Genomic DNA, 16286 nt, shown 5'->3' with positions numbered 1-16286 from the left:
TTTGGTATCCTGAAATTTCGGCCTCCTGAAATTTCACTCTCCTGAAATTTCAGACATGTGTAGAGAGAGAGGCCCAGAAATCCGTACCCAATCAATGAGGAGAGAGAGAGAAGTGTGAAGATGAGTGTGTCCAAATGAAGATGAGGCATCATGTATTTATAGCAAATGTTGAGGATGAATAGAAGTGACTACTGGGCTTCTGAGCCTACATGAGTTTGCTGGCCGACCTTGACAATTTGTCCATAATCAAAATAAATTCATAACTTCATTTGTACATGTCAGAATCGGATGATCTCTAGATCAATCCTACACCTCTCGGAGAGAGGAATCCAGGAAAAAGATCAGCTGTCATAAATAAGATGACCCGTGTGGAGTTTGGCCCCAGTTGCCAATTTTAACAATATACCACTAAATAGCTGGGCAAAGGCGGTTGAGGTGCCAATGGTGGCCAATCTCTTGTTGCCACAAGGTGTGGATCCACCAGTGAGGATTTGCACTAGGCCTGCTAGATTTTATGCTAATAGTACACATAGCCTAACGTGAAGAAATCTTTTACATGGAAACCCCCCGTGTGCAGTGATTCAGATTCGTTTGCGTGGGAAGACAATCGAGGTGATAGTGGTTAATCTTCACAGTTCCCATTGATTTGTCCAAAGTATAGACCTTACACATCTTGTGTGACAAATCAAGTGGTAACATACCCGAGTCATTGATACTTACATAGTTCAGACTTCCAATTTCAGAGCTAAGTCGGTCCTGAAATCCATTCAGCGTGAGTGCATTTCTATCAATTTCAATGACTCCCAATCATAGGTCACCCATTGATTTAAGTCAGTCCTTCCCCATAACTCAGGATATTGACTACTTAAAGTTTATACCACAGTTTCGATGATTTCAGCAGTTGGTTTGCCCCAACTATCTGAACATGAAACACTGACTTTGTATTGTTTTGTTTTGATACTAAAACAATGTATAAACATCCAACAAAGGGATTCAAACCAATGTTGCAATATCATTTCGGGGACTATATCATCAAGGGTCTGAAGAAACTTCAAAAACATCAAGGAAAATATTGGAAATTATTGGGAAATGTTGGCAAGCATATACTAGGGGCCTAAAAAACAAAAAAACTATCTGAGAAATCAGCAACCCGAAGAAAATCAGAAAACACTGGAACTATCAGGAGAAATCAAAGGTATTTGCAACATTGAAATTTTCAACCTGACACTATTGGATCAGCTTTTTGGGTATATAGGGTAAGGCTCCAAAAAAATCACGAGAAACTCTAAAAAAATAAAATGTGTATATTTCACCATATATTCTCATTTGAATGTTTTGACTCTCCCTAAGTTGCACAAAACTTGTTCTTAAGGGACTTGTTCACACATTAAAGGTGATGATAAATATTACTACAGTATCACTTGTTTAAGACAACATAACATATGGATTCACCAGTATAAACTTCAAGTATTTGTAATTGGATGTTTTATTGCTTTTATTTTTGATAATCACAATTCAGTATGGTAAAAATACCAATTCTTTTTCAGATTTCCTATATTTCTCCATATTCAAGGGTTCCTTATGTCCCCTAGCCTGTCATCCCTAAATTCATGGCATCTATCCAGCCATCCCCAAAATTCATCCCTGCATTCCATCATTCCCCCCGTTCCCAAACCATTGTGAACCATAAAAGGAAACCCCCACACTGTGAAGCTCACAAGAAATATATATCAAGTACAGATAACAGTAGAGAGATTCTGAATGAGCATACAAAAGCATTCACATTCATTATCATCCAAAAAATCTATTTACATTAAACCTAACAAGTATAGATCCTTGAGATTGAAAACTCTTATGCAGCGGAGCTCGCAACAAACCACATGCATTAATTGACACAATTTATAAGGTGTACATAAATTGTCCCATTAGCTAACAGCCTACACTTGACTGGCCGTAGCACATTAACATGAAGCCTGTTCTTGATATATGATTCACTATATGCTATTACACAAAGATGCATACATAGGACCTGCAACTTAACATATAACAAAGTTAAAAATTCAACAGCAAACGATGCTGTTAGAACTACAACACTTTAACATTATGAGGAAGATAGAACATTACAAGACAGACTGGAATCAAAACTTTATGTTAGATCATCATACTTGTGCAGCTAGGAGTGTATCAGCCTATACACCTTTTAGTTTTATAACTCGAAGAACAAAAAATTGGGTAGTTAGTTATATCTCAATATTAGTAATATGGATATTTTATTAGAGCAACAAGATAACTAAAGTGACGTTAAAAACACCAAAAAACCTGTCTTAAACCCTAGTTAGTCAATGCAATATCACCTTCTCCAGCACAACAGGATCTGTAGCATTTGCCCGTTCAAGTAGCCGGAACAATCCAATTGCAAAGAAGCGACTGTAGCTAAAATTTTTCTTTTCCCTCGCTCGTTCAGCAATGTCTTTCAATATTCCCTCAACCTCTCCATCTCTAGATTGAAATTCAACAATAGACTTTGCATCCTGTGAGCCAGCCCATTCTTCCAGCTTTTTGGCATCACTCCTGTAATGCTCATTCACTGAAATATGTCAAGAGTCAAGATATTGTTCCTTCAAAAGAATAGAATGCAAGTGAATTAGACATTCAAGTTTTCAACAGCTATATTTGAGAAATACACATTGTGAAAAATATACATCACAATCTTTGAGACAAACAACTAGAATCAGAGAATGAACAGGCTAACAAAACCAAGATGAATGTTAAGTTTTGACCTTCATATATCAAGAAGAAAACTGAATTTGCAATCAATAATCCTGTTTGTTTGTTTAAGAGAAGTACTAATTTTCTACTGGTCACCAACAAGTAGCGCCTAACACCACCCACAGCAAGACACATGAGTACCACAAAAGCACAGTACCACCAAGCACACGAGTGACCATTAGCAACTACCAATTACTACTGAAAGGCATCCACACTGAACTGTGAATGGTTGAAAGCAGTGTAGCCTAGGAACCCATTCCCATCCATGGAGGTTGAATCCCATGTGTTTTCCAATTTTCACAAACTTGGAGACTACAAGGAGAGGTTCCCATTTGGAAGCAGATGTCCCTGAAGACATGAGAGATAAGATAAAATAAAATAATTATATTAATCTCTAATAAATGACCACAAAAGTAGGTAAAAGGAGCTATCAGGTACAACAGTACCAATACAGAGTGGGAGTGTATAAGGCGGCTACTAAATAAAGCAAGATGTAAAAAGTAAAATAATGTTAAGGTACTACCCTATACTAAGAACTGAAAATTGAGCTCAGATAGTGAAAAATAGATGTGGGAGAAATGGACCCAGAATCTAGGATACATAAAGCACAAGCATATCAAGATCCACTAGTGGTCAATACCCTAACATCCAAGGCCAAAATTCAAATGGAGGAAACTCAGGATAGAATGTTATCTAAAAGATAAGTTGGCTCGTACACTGTGCTGCTTCTGGGATGATGTCAACCACCACTGAGACCTAGACGGCCTTCTCTAACTCCCATTTTGAAATTCGATCAGCAAAATCTCTAGGATCAGTGATTTTGAAATTTGGTAGCTCGGAAGGTATTTCCGATTGGAAAATCCCTTGGGGCTTTTAGGTTTGTTTGTTGGCGTTTTGCACCCAAGGAAAAGCATTTAATATTTAAATTTAATTATTGTTGGCTTAGGGTGTCAAGATGGCTCAGGTCGTCCAACAAGGTCAAATGTTAAAATTGGCAACTAGGGCCAAATTCCACCTTGGGACAGCTCATTTGATAGAGATGATGATTGCACTAAATTCCTCTTTTCGAGAGGACCAAAATTGATATAAAGATCATCCAATTTGGACAAGTAGAAGTGTGTTTTTGAATTTATGCCCACACACGTGCAAATTGTTCAAGTCAGCCACATCATCATGTAGGCTCATGAAACCCAATGGACGTGACTCTTCACCCTCAACAACTTGTATAAATACAAGTGCCCTCTCACCTCATTTGGCACCATCACACATATTTCTTCTCTCTCCTCCTCTTACTGGTTCGTACAACTATTGGGCAAATCTCTCTCTCACACGTGTGGCAGAAGGAAGAATTTTCTGGGCAAAAATTATATAAACCCTAAAATTGTGAATCAATTGGTGATTCCTGAGTCAAAATTTAATCGCAAAATTAGATTTCTTGGACAATAAACAATACGAAATAATTGATTTACAGTTAAACATTGGGGATTATACATTTATATCGTAATTCTTTGTTCAATCCCTATGGAATGATCAAGGTGACATTATTTTGGGATCACCCTAGATGGAAACACTAGGATCGTTTATCCTATATACGAAGAAGAAGATTTTAACATTTTCCTACATGAAGAAGAAAATAACACTCTGGGACGTTACGTTGAAGCCAGATTCAGTAACACCAGAAGACATACAAGATATCTCAAAAGTAATTTTTCAAGAAAGTAAAAAAGCAATACAAAATATGCAAAGGGAAGTTGACAAAATCACCGCTGACAAAAATGAAGAAGTTTCTCGACTTAAGGACCATAGTGAAAAATTACTAACACAAATTAAGAAGCTTAAGAAGGACAAGAAGTCATTGGAAATCAAGGCGCAACAACTTATTGAGAAGAAAGCCACGAAATCGTCAAATGAGGAAATTCAAGTTGAAGAGAAGGGAATCAATATTGATCCAGTGAATATCACAACTCAAGAAGAAGACAAGCCAATTGAAGAAAAGACACACTTGGATGTTGCAGTTCAGATGATGGACATTCCAAGTGAAGGTTTTGTAACCAACTCAACAACAACGTCATCTAAAGTAAATCAGGAATTTGCCAAACACATGATAAGAGAAAATAAATCACCAGTACTTCTTATCAACATCCGAACCACAAGAGCAGACATCCCAATCAGTATGCATATCTGTATCACTCAAAACAGAAACAACAAACTCATGTTCTGAAGAATAATAATGTCGGCACAATCCAGACTTACGATAGCAGATTATCCTAGCTATCAAGGAATTGCCAAGTTTCACAGAAGATTAATTTACAATGGTCTGGTGATTGATCCCTCCTGCAACAGTGTTGTTTATCACTTAGAGGATCCTATCATCGTGTATCAACAAAGATGGCAACTCCGAGAATTCTTAAAAGATATGAACAGATTACAAGATAAGAAACAGATGACACACCTTGTCAGCAATAAGCTTTGAGGACAAATCTTTTTGAAGAGGAAGGCAATGTTATGAATATAATTTATATTAAAATAATGTAAACATAATAATGATTAATTAGTGAACATTTACTAGTGATTAGTATCAAAGAGGCATGTCTCTAAAGACATGACTATTCATGAAAGGATGCCTTCCTAGGTATACATATGGGACCCTCAATTGTAATCACCATCATCTCAATTATATTCAAATATGCTTATATATAATTACTTGTCCTACAATGGATGTTTGTCTTCGAAGTGTTTTGAAGATCACTGTGAAGTACGAATTTTGTTCGTTACATTGGTATCAAAGCATTCTTCTAAGTATACGAAATTTGTTCGTAACATTATTAACCTCTCTTGTCGAACAAGGTAACACATGTACTTTCTAAATTCCATTTGGAAGGGCATGCCACTACGTAGTGTCCACTTTTTCCCCTAATTAGCAAGCTTATTTACTCAATTGCACTAATGATTGGTTGTACTAGAAGGTGAGGAGACGCATTGGATATTATACAGGATTGCAAGTGGGTTTCCATCTTGGACTTTGCCAGCCTATATGGGATCTGAGCTCTCCAAAGGGCCATGATGGCACTTGTAGGGTGAGCGTCGAGAGCCATGGGCCTCCACCACATCAAAGCATTGACTGCCACATCATGGGCTTCTTCAACACCACACATTGCTTGCTCGTGCCCTAGCCATACAGAGATGATGACGCACTTGGACCACGTTGCCTAGCCGTCCATACACTTGCACCCAGCACTTGGCAATTGATCCAAGGCCCAAGATCATATTCTTGCCCTCACGGATGGGGCATCGACTTGTTATTGAACCACTGAAGACCCATGAGACCATTCATTGTGCCCCATATCCACTTGGGAGCACTACAGGATGTTTGGCTTGGGAATCAAGGGGTTGTTGAAGAAAGTGTAACTAGGTTCGTTCTTCATAATGACATGATCTTTGTAAATGATTTAATAAAAGGAAATAAATTATTTTTGAATACATGGGTTTCATGAGCAAGAAGAGTCACTAGGTGAAAGACTTCTTCTTGATGTCTTTAGGATTTATTTATATGTCAAAAAGTCATGTCATGTGTATAGTATCAAAGAGGCATGTCTCTAAAGACATGACTATTCATGAAAGGATGCCTTCCTAGGTATACATATGGGACCCTCAATTGTAATCACCATCATCTCAATTGTATTCAAATATGCTTATATATAATTACTTGTCCTACAATGGATGTTTGTCTTCGAAGTGTTTTGAAGATCACTGTACGAACTTTGTTCGTTACATTGGTATCAGAGCATTCTTCTAAGTATACGAAATTTGTTCGTAACATTATTAACCTCTCTTGTCGAACAAGGTAACACATGTACTTTCTAAATTCCATTTGGAAGGGCATGCCACTACGAAGTGTCCACTTTTTCCCCTAATTAGCAAGCTTATTTACTCAATTCCACTAATGATTGGTTATACTGGAAGGTGAGGAGACACATTGGATATTATACAGGATTGCAAGTGGGTTTCCATCTTGGACTTTGCCAGCCTATATGGGATCTGAGCTCTCCAAAGGGCCATGATGGCACTTGTAGGGTGAGCGTCGAGAGCCATGGGCCTCCACCACATCAGAGCATTGATTGCCACATCATGGGCTTCTTCAACACCACACATTGCTTGCTCGTGCCCTAGCCATACAGAGATGATGACGCACTTGGACCACGTTGCCTAGCCGTCCATACACTTGCACCCAGCACTTGGCAGTTGATCCAAGGCCCAAGATCATATTCTTGCCCTCACGGATGGGGCATCGACTTGTTATTGAACCACTGAAGACCCATGAGACCATTCATTGTGCCCCATATCCACTTGGGAGCACTACAGGATGTTTGGCTTGGGAATCAAGGGGTTGTTGAAGAAAGTGTAACTAGGTTCGTTCTTCATAATGACATGATCTTTGTAAATGATTTAATAAAAGGAGATAAATTATTTTTGTATGCCTTGCTACATGGGTTCCATGAGCAAGAAGTGTCACTAGGTGAAAGACTTCTTCTTGATGTCTTTAGGATTTATTTATATGTCAAAAAGTCATGTCATGTGTATAGAAACTCTTCATGAGTTTATGTAAATGTAAACAAGTCCTCAAAGTTGTAAAGAAGCCCTCCAAAGACCAAGCATAATCCTCCTAAAAGTCTGCAAGCAAAAAAGAGAAAGAATTCTTCATGTCGGCTTCAATGTGAATCAGTGTTGTTAAAAGCGCAATTTAATCGCGCTTTTTTCAAAAACGCGCGCTTTTTTCCCTCTGGCGATTTAATCGCGCTTTTTATGGGAAAAAAGCGGCTCCTTTTTTATAGCGCTTTTTTCTGAAAAAAGTGCGCTTTTTTCGAAAAAAAAGCATGCTTTTTTCACAAAAAAGCTCGGGGGCGCGGGGCAGCGAGTTTTATAATGAAAATTTCATTTTTTTTTGGTTCATTTTCACTGTGGGCGCACGTAGGAGGAGGAGAAGGTGTTGGAGAGAGGAGCTGGAGGGTTTGTGAGGAAATCTAAGGGATTGTAGGACAAATTCAAGAGGAGACCACCAATTTCTCCATAAAAACGGTATGTAGATTAAATTTTTTTTGTTTTCCTTGTTTAAAAACATTGTTTTTCATTGTTTTTGGTTGGGAAACTTCATATGGGCACCATTTTCCTTTTGTTTTCATTGTTTTTAAAGAATTTTTTGTATTTTTTCATTGATTTGGGATGGGTAAATTGGTATGACTATGGGAACCAATTTTTTTTTTTTTCATTTTTTTTAAACATTGTTTATGTTTTTTCATTGTTTTTGGCATTTGCCATTTGGTTGGGTAACTTGGGTTTGGAACTTTGGATTCTGGAAATTTGTAACTAGTAATTTTGTAAATGCTAAATTGTAATCCTAAATTCCTATTTTCTAATCCTTGTTTTCCCATAGGTTTGCAAATTCAAAATTCAAAAACAAACATGCCAAGGAAATTGGATCCTTTCTGGGAATATGGTGAACCTAAAGCTCCGAATGATAGACAAAACTTGAATTGCAAGTTGTGTGCAAAGGACATACGCGGGGGGGTGTACAGGTTGAAGTTTCACCTTGCACAAATCCCTGGACATGATGTGGGGCCCTGTATAAATACAAATCCTGAACTTATCCAAAGAGCCATGAGAGCATTGGGAGAATTAGAGCACACTAGAGAGGCCAAAGAAGAACTCAAAAGGCAACTAAAAAGGTCAGCTGAAGGAAGTGGGCCAAGTGGCACTGGTTCTACTGCAGCATCAGTCAATCCGGTAGCTGCATCATCATTTTTTGTTCCTCGAACCACACCTGGTTCACAACCATCTATTGGTTCAATGCTAAAAAGAACTGAAAAAGAACAAGCTGACAGGTTGATGGCAAAATTTCTCCTCTGGACTGATATTCCTTTCAGCATTGTAAGGAATAATCCATTTTTCCAACCTACTGTTGATGCTATTGCCAGTGTTGGCCCGGGGTACAAAATCCCTTCTTATCATGATTTCAGAGGCCGGATTCTTCAAGATGAAAAGCGTGACTGCACCCAAAGATTGGAGGATTTTAGGGCATCATGGGCACAAACAGGATGCACTGTTATGTCAGATGGTTGGACTGACCAAAAGGGGAGAACCCTTATAAACTTCTTGGTTAGTTGTCCCAAGGGGACTATGTTTATCAAATCTGTTGATGCATCTCATCAAATCAAAGATGCAAGAACTTTATGTGATTTGCTGGATGTGTTTATTTTGGAGGTGGGTGAACAACATGTTGTCCAAGTCATAACGGACAATGCTGCAAATTATGTTGTTGCTGGTAGAGAGCTTATGGACAGGCATCCTACTTTATTTTGGACACCTTGTGCTGCCCATTGTATTGATTTGATGTTAGAGGACATAGGGAAAATTCCCTTTGTCAAAGATATTGTTGACTCATCAAAAAGCATCACAAAATTTATATATAATCATACATCTGTGCTTAGCTTGATGAGAAGATTCACCAACAACAAAGAGTTGGTGCGCCCCGCCATTACACGGTTTGCCACGAGTTTCATATCTCTTCAATCCCTCCTGAATTCTATGTGGGATTTGAAGAGAATGTTTCTTTTAGAGGAGTGGCGTGCTATGTCAATGAGCCGCAAACCAGAAGGAGAGGTCGTATGCAGACTAGTTTCATACCAGGAAGACTTCTGGGCGGTAGTGCAGGAGGTGTGCGCCGTTACTGAACCTTTGATAAAGGTTCTTCGGTTGGTTGATGGTGAGAAGCCCGCAATGGGCTATTTGTATGAAGCCATGGACAGGGCCAAAGAAGCCATTCGGGCCTACTATGATGATAAGGGAGATGATGGGTTTCAGAAACAACTCCTTCTATGGGGAGTGATTGATGAGCGATGGAACAACACACTCCATCGTCCCATTCATGCTGCTGGGCTTTTCCTGAACCCTGCATTTTCTTATGCATGTGGGTTTGATTTTGATGCTGAGATCATGGATGGATTCTTATCCTGTGTCCAGAAGATGGTGCGATCTCTAGAACAACGTATAGAGATCTCTAAATAAATTGAGACATATAAGATGGCAGGTGGCACATTTGGCTTTGAGATGGCTGTCACTGATAGGACGATTAAAATGCCAGGTATTTTTTAGTTTGTAACTTTGTTTCAAATTTCATTGTCTCTTCAAAATTTCAAATTCTATTTTTTTCTTATGTTTATTTAAAATTTTATTTGTAATTTTGTTGTAGATGCATGGTGGAAGATGTATGGTGGCAAAGTACCCCTTTTGCAAAAGCTTGCCGTACGCATCCTCAGCCAAACATGCAGCTCCTCAGGATGTGAGCGCAACTGGAGTGTATTTGAAAAAATACACAACAAGAAGCGCAACAGGTTAACACTTAAACATTTAAAATATTGCAAATTTCCAAATAAATTTTTGAATTCATTAAACAATATTTTTTTTATAATATTAATTATTAATTATTATTTCATGATCTTTGTACAGGTTGGAGTCCCAGCGCCTTAATGACATGGTCTATGTCTACTACAATCTTCGATTGTGGGTGAGGCAACTTGAGAGGACACCTGATGTGGATGCCATCTCATTGGATGGGATTGACACCACTGCTGCATGGAGGGTTGAGGCCGAGAGGCCTCTCATGGATTCTGCGGATAATTGGTTAGTGCAGGATGTCGTGGAGGGGGAGGAGGAGCAGGAGGAGGAGGTGACACCACCTACCCGGGCTACCACTAGGACTAGTAGAGGACGTGGTCTACCTCCTGTAGCTCATACTTCTAGTTCTTCAGCTTCTAGAGCACATCAGACTCCACTGCCATTTCCACCAGCACAGGCACCAGCATCTACATCTAGAGGGAAAGAGAAAGCTGTGACATTTTCTCGCAAGAGGGGCAGAGGAAATCAATAGGATTAGACTTTCATTTTATTGTATATGAGTCTATGACATTATGACATGATGAGATACATTATCATATTTTTTGTTGATATTTTGAGGCTGAGCTGGGACTCAGGAGTCAGGACTTACTATTCAGGACATGATTCAATGTTATGTGTGATTTTAGCGCTAGAAATGATATTAAACATCTTATATATTAATTTTTTTATCATATTTATGTGTCAATATATTTATTTTATGTTGTAGATGGTTTAGATATTAAAAAAAATGAAAAAAAATGAATATTTTTGTACCAAACGCTTTTTTCCCGCTTTTTTCCGCTTTTTTCCCGATTTTTCCGCTTCATTCCCGACGCCGATTTAATCCCGCTCGCGCTTTTCACAACATTGATATGAATTAAAATGCATAATTAAAAGTCATGTTGGCTTGGGCAATAGTCACATCCATTCACCCACTCAAGTCGGCTCAAATATAGTAGGCTCGCCACCATAAATACCCATGAAGGGTCAGCGCAAATCACAGAAGATATCTTGCAATTTATCTCTAAATTTCCGATTGATTAAGAGGCAGAAGATCCGCATTTCGGTGAGATAGATCTAGGGTTCAGATGCCTATTCGGATGCGTATAAGGAGCAGCAGAACTCGGGCTAGTATACTCTCCGCATAGCTATATTTGAAGGTGATGTCCTCGTATGGACAGAGCAGAAAAAGGTTGTGTGTGATCTGAGCTTTTAAATGATGAAGTGATGTCTCTGTCTCATTCTCAGCATACTTATCTTGGATCGATGAAGCAACAAAAACTTTCCATGAGGACGCAGTCACTACAGATGGACTATCCTCGGCATACACTTATATTACTGTCTTGGCTTCATGGAGATCACGCTTGATCCTAAAGATGTTGTCTCAATCTTGGCATACATATTACAGTCTCAGCATCATAAAAGGTAGTGACAAGGGTTACACTGATATTCTACAGGGATCAATGAAGAGGATCACGATGATCCCACAGTTGCGTATATCCCTCTTGTTGTGATATCAAATCACTCTCCTTGTTTTCATTCCAGTCAAACATAAGATATATCACAGTACTCTACTCGGTGATCACTACATTGTTGAATCACAGCCTTAACATATTAATAAGGAAGGATCTTTGTAAGATGTGCAGTTCTGTTCTGAGCATGGATAATCATGGATAATAATGTTGATATCTTTGTGACCTCATTGTTTCGATGGTACTACATCAATGATGATCCCATACGAAAGGAACAGAAAATGAAGATGCAACAGTAGTGGGATGACAGTGGTATGACAGCAGTAAGGATGATGATCACAATGAAGTCAAGAGATCTCAGTGACTGAAGATGTCAGTGATGCAACAGTGATGGGTTCAATGGTGCACCAATCATGATGATCTCAACAGTGTTAGAGGAAGAGAATTGATGTCTTGGTCTTGGAGGGGCAGATTGTGTCAAGGGTCATGGTCTTGGTATTCGTCAATGGAATCTCTATAAGAAGAATTTTGCGTGGGTTTTCCTCTCCAAGAGGGAGAGGTTTTGGCCATAGCAAAAAGCCAAATATTTGTGTTCTTGTCTCTTTTGTTTTGATAACAGTTTGATGAAGTAAACACACACTAATAATGCAAAGAAGATCAAGTTAAGATAAGATGTAAAAACACTTCACAAATTGTTATCATGCTTAAGAAGAATAGCTATAATTATGTGTGCCCTAGATTCTTCAACATGGTATCAGAGCGTTGGTTCAGCAGTCATGGAAAGGGGCAGAAAAGAGACATTCAGAGGTCAAGGCATCAAATTCGCTGAAGGATCTACAATGAAAAACAAGACCTAGATCTAACAAGCAGTGTACATCATCAAGTCTACAGCATGATTTATATGGACAACACTCGAAGAAGAATGAAGGTGTTCGTTGATAACACTAATTGATGGATCTCTACATCATGGCAAGCAACCTCGAGTCGATGCTGCAAAGGATCAGATATTCAAGTCAATTAATTTGAAGGCTTGAAGATAAGCTTCAAAAAGGATCCTATCTGGAGGAAGCATCAATACATCTACCTCAACAACAGCCAACATGATCAAGGTGAATATCTCATCTTCACATATCAAGTAAGTATCTTTTCATTCTATAATCAAGTTTGGTTCATTGACTTCATCATTGCAAGAAGATCTATGGGTTAGATGGATCATCAAAAGTTCTTGCAGTAGGATTGACAGAATCCTTATGAAGAAGTGAAGTCAATACATCAAGGTCTCCTTTGAAGTCATGAGAACTCTTAAGGTTCTATAAAGTAAGAAAGGAGACATAAGAAAGATACATGAAATACTAGAGGATATACTATCTGAAATACAGTAAAGAAGAATGAAGAAATATCTTCATGAGATCTCAGTTACGAGATTTGGGAAAAATGATGAGAAAATAAACATCATTGATATTGATATTGATAAGGTAACAAATGTCCATGGACAAGAAGTTTACCTCGATCAACAGTTTGTGGTCTCTATGTCAGATAGAGAAAGGTAAGTTGAAAGGACTCAACTATGTAACAAGACAGAACAACACTATGAGAAGATTATGGAAAAAGGTTCATATCATCTAAAGGATAGAGGAAGCTAAAGGGAAGAGGGAGTAGTAGATATCTAGTATGAGTAATATGGCATCCCTCTCAAAAAGGGTCCTATCAAAAGTCCTTGCAGATATGATCATGGTAAAAAGATGCATCATGGCATCATGAAAAACAAGAACTCGTATGAATCATAAAGGATATAGCTCTTGGGAATCTCATTGTACATTGAAGAAGTCATCCCGGACAAAGGAAACATTTGCCATGGGGGGCATACTAGATCATGAAGGATCTCTTATAGAAATCTCAGCGAAGGATCTTCTAGTCTAGGAAGGCAGCAAATGTTTCATTAGGATATCTAACTTATGGAAATCATGAGATGAAGGACTGATGACATGATGAAGCAAATCAAGGGATTGAAGATCCATTCAATCAAGAAAGCTGTTGAAAGTAGCCTGAAGGGAAAATAAGGTATGAATGCTTGTATTTGTATTTGATGTTGTAATTTCATGATATATGGTTGCAGGTAAAATGGATCAAGCATGATCAAAAGGGAAAGGATCTCCTCCTTTGAAAGGATGCAGAAAGACATAAGTCTAATTAGATGAAATCAACATAATATGTCCTCATATGAAGTATGAGGTAGTTGACTACAATTGAAGAACTTTGAGAGCTCCTGGGAATGAAAGATGTGAGGATGGAAGAAATCGTGAAGTATGCAACCTGGATGAAGGCAATCAACATCCAGAAGATCAGGAAGACTTGACTAAGAAATCTCCCGGAAATATGTGAAGACTCTGATAAAAGTCTGAAAAGATGAAGACCCTTGACAACAGATATTGTTGGGAGATATGTCAACACGTATGCAGTATGTTGATGCATACAAGAAGATGTCATTGATAGAAAGCCATCACCAAAAGGTAACATGTGATTTGTTTTGGTGTCTGACCTCTTGGAAAATTCTAGGGATTTGTGCAGGGCCAAGGTAAGGAGAGTTGTGAAGGATGCCACAATTATGTACCTTGTAAAGCACTGTTGAAGAAAAGGTGAAGATAGATGGCCTTATGAAGGAAGCCCCATACGCAAAGCCAAGGAGGATACTTTCCAGGAAAGAAGGAATGACATGACAGAGGAAAGTGATGGATGGTTGAACCCTACATATGAAGAAATTGATGACATCGAAGTCTTGGATCATCATTCAACTAGAAGACCCTATAAAGCATTGATGATAGAATCCTTGGGTAAGAGGGAGCTCTAAGAGGTTCCTATGAGTAAAGGAACTCGAGCAAGTTTCTGAGTGAAGAGAAACTTGGAACTCGTCCCTAGTTAAGAGGGAGAGTTAGAAACAACATTCTTGACTTCGGTTTGGAAGAAAGAATGGAGGATTTTGTAATCATCTGGCATTTGACACTCTTTGAGGATGTGGAAGGGCATCCAAGACAAGAGTGGGCAAGAGGACCGATATTCTTGAGGGTTGGGAACCCAAGATGAGAATAGTCCTAGTAGGGCATACTCGAAGAACACCCGGGTGGGTATGACCCTAAGAGAGACAATGATGATGTGTGTCTATCAGTCATTGGTCTCGCCAACATTGTGTGCTCTGATCTAAGTGAGAGATAGAGTTGTTAGTCAAGGCCTTGCTATATGAAACAATGTTGGTTGAAATGATGCTATAACAGATGGATTGCAAATCCGATTCTTCTTATGAGAAATTCTTCAGATTGAGAATGACCAAGTACCATTATGAATACCTCCCTAGTTAAGAGGGAGTGTTGAAGAAAGTGTAACTAGGTTTGGTCTTCATAATGACATGATCTTTGTAAACGATGTAATAAAAGGAAATAAATTATTTTTGTATGCCTTGCTACATGGGTTTCATGAGCAAGAAGTGTCACTAGGTGAAAGACTTCTTCTTGATGTCTTTAGGATTTATTTATATGTCAAAGAGTCATGTCATGTGTATAGAAACTCTTCATGAGTTTATGTAAATGTAAACAAGTCCCCAAAGTTGTAAAGAAGCCCTCCAAAGACCAAGCATAATTCTCATAGAAGTTTGCAAGCGAAAAAGAGAAAGAATTCTTTATGTCGGCTTTGGGCAATAGTCACATCCGTTCACCCACTCAAGTCGGCTCAAATATAGTAGGTTCACTACTATAAATACCCACGAAGGGTCAACGCAAATCACAGAATATATCTCGCAATTTGTCTCTGAATTTTCGGTTGATTAAGGAGCAAAAGATCCGCATTTCGGTGAGATAGATTTAGGGTTCAACTGCCTCCTCAGATGGGTATAAGGAGCAGCAAAACCCGGGCTAGTCTACTCTCGGCATAGCTATGATCTGAAGGTGATGTCCTCGGATGGATAGAGCAGAAAAAGGTTGCATGTGATCTGAGCATTTAAATGATGAAGTGATGTCTCTGTCTCATTCTCGGCATACCTATCTCGGATGGATGAAGCAACAGAAACTTCGGATGAGGACGTAGTCACTATGGATGGACTATCCTCGGCATACACTTATATTACTGTCTTGGCTTCATGGAGATCACGCTTGATCCTAAAGATGCTATCTCAATCTCGGCATACATATTACAGTCTCGACATCATAAAAGGTAGTGACAAGGGTTACATTGAAATTCTACAGGGATCAATGAAGAGGATCACGATGATCCCACAGTTGCGTATATCCCTCTCGTTGTGAATGATATCAGATCACTCTCCTTGTTGTCATTCCAGTCAAACGTAGGATATATCACAGTAGTCTACTCGGTGATCACTACATTGTTGAATCACAGCCTTAACATATTAATAAGGAAGGATCTTTGTAATATGTACAGTTCTGTTCCAAGCATGGATAATCATGGAATCATGATATTGATATCTCTGTGACCTCATTGTTTCGATGGTACTACATCAATGATGATCCCATATGAAAGGAATAGAAAATGAAGATGCAGCAGTAGTGGGATGACAGTGGTATGACAACAGTAAAGATGATGATCGCAATGAAGTAAAGAGATCTCAAT

At 38.7% G+C, this 16286-nt stretch overlaps 2 protein-coding genes across 2 annotated transcripts in view; one reads left to right on the top strand and one right to left on the bottom strand.

Annotated features, from left to right (window-relative positions):
* Positions 1–16286, bottom strand: part of PSB29 (photosystem II reaction center PSB29 protein) — a 188338-nt gene that overhangs the window by 62908 nt on the left and 109144 nt on the right. The window contains exon 3 of the mRNA XM_089379847.1: positions 2355–2571. Coding sequence (XP_089235973.1) covers positions 2355–2571 — 217 coding nt within the window. The remainder of the gene's footprint in view (positions 1–2354; positions 2572–16286) is intronic.
* On the top strand, positions 10023–10844 carry LOC149233793 (uncharacterized). Its single transcript, XM_089376809.1, has 2 exons — positions 10023–10157; positions 10273–10844. The coding sequence occupies exons 1-2, from the start codon at positions 10030–10032 to the stop codon at positions 10691–10693; spliced, it is 549 nt and encodes a 182-aa protein (XP_089232935.1). The 5' UTR covers positions 10023–10029; the 3' UTR covers positions 10694–10844.

This window comes from Pinus tabuliformis, chromosome J, assembly GCF_031772625.1.
Source record: "Pinus tabuliformis cultivar Carrire ecotype Pingquan chromosome J, CPIR1, whole genome shotgun sequence".
Taxonomy (NCBI): domain Eukaryota; kingdom Viridiplantae; phylum Streptophyta; class Pinopsida; order Pinales; family Pinaceae; genus Pinus; species Pinus tabuliformis.
This window is presented reverse-complemented; position numbering and strand designations above follow the sequence as displayed.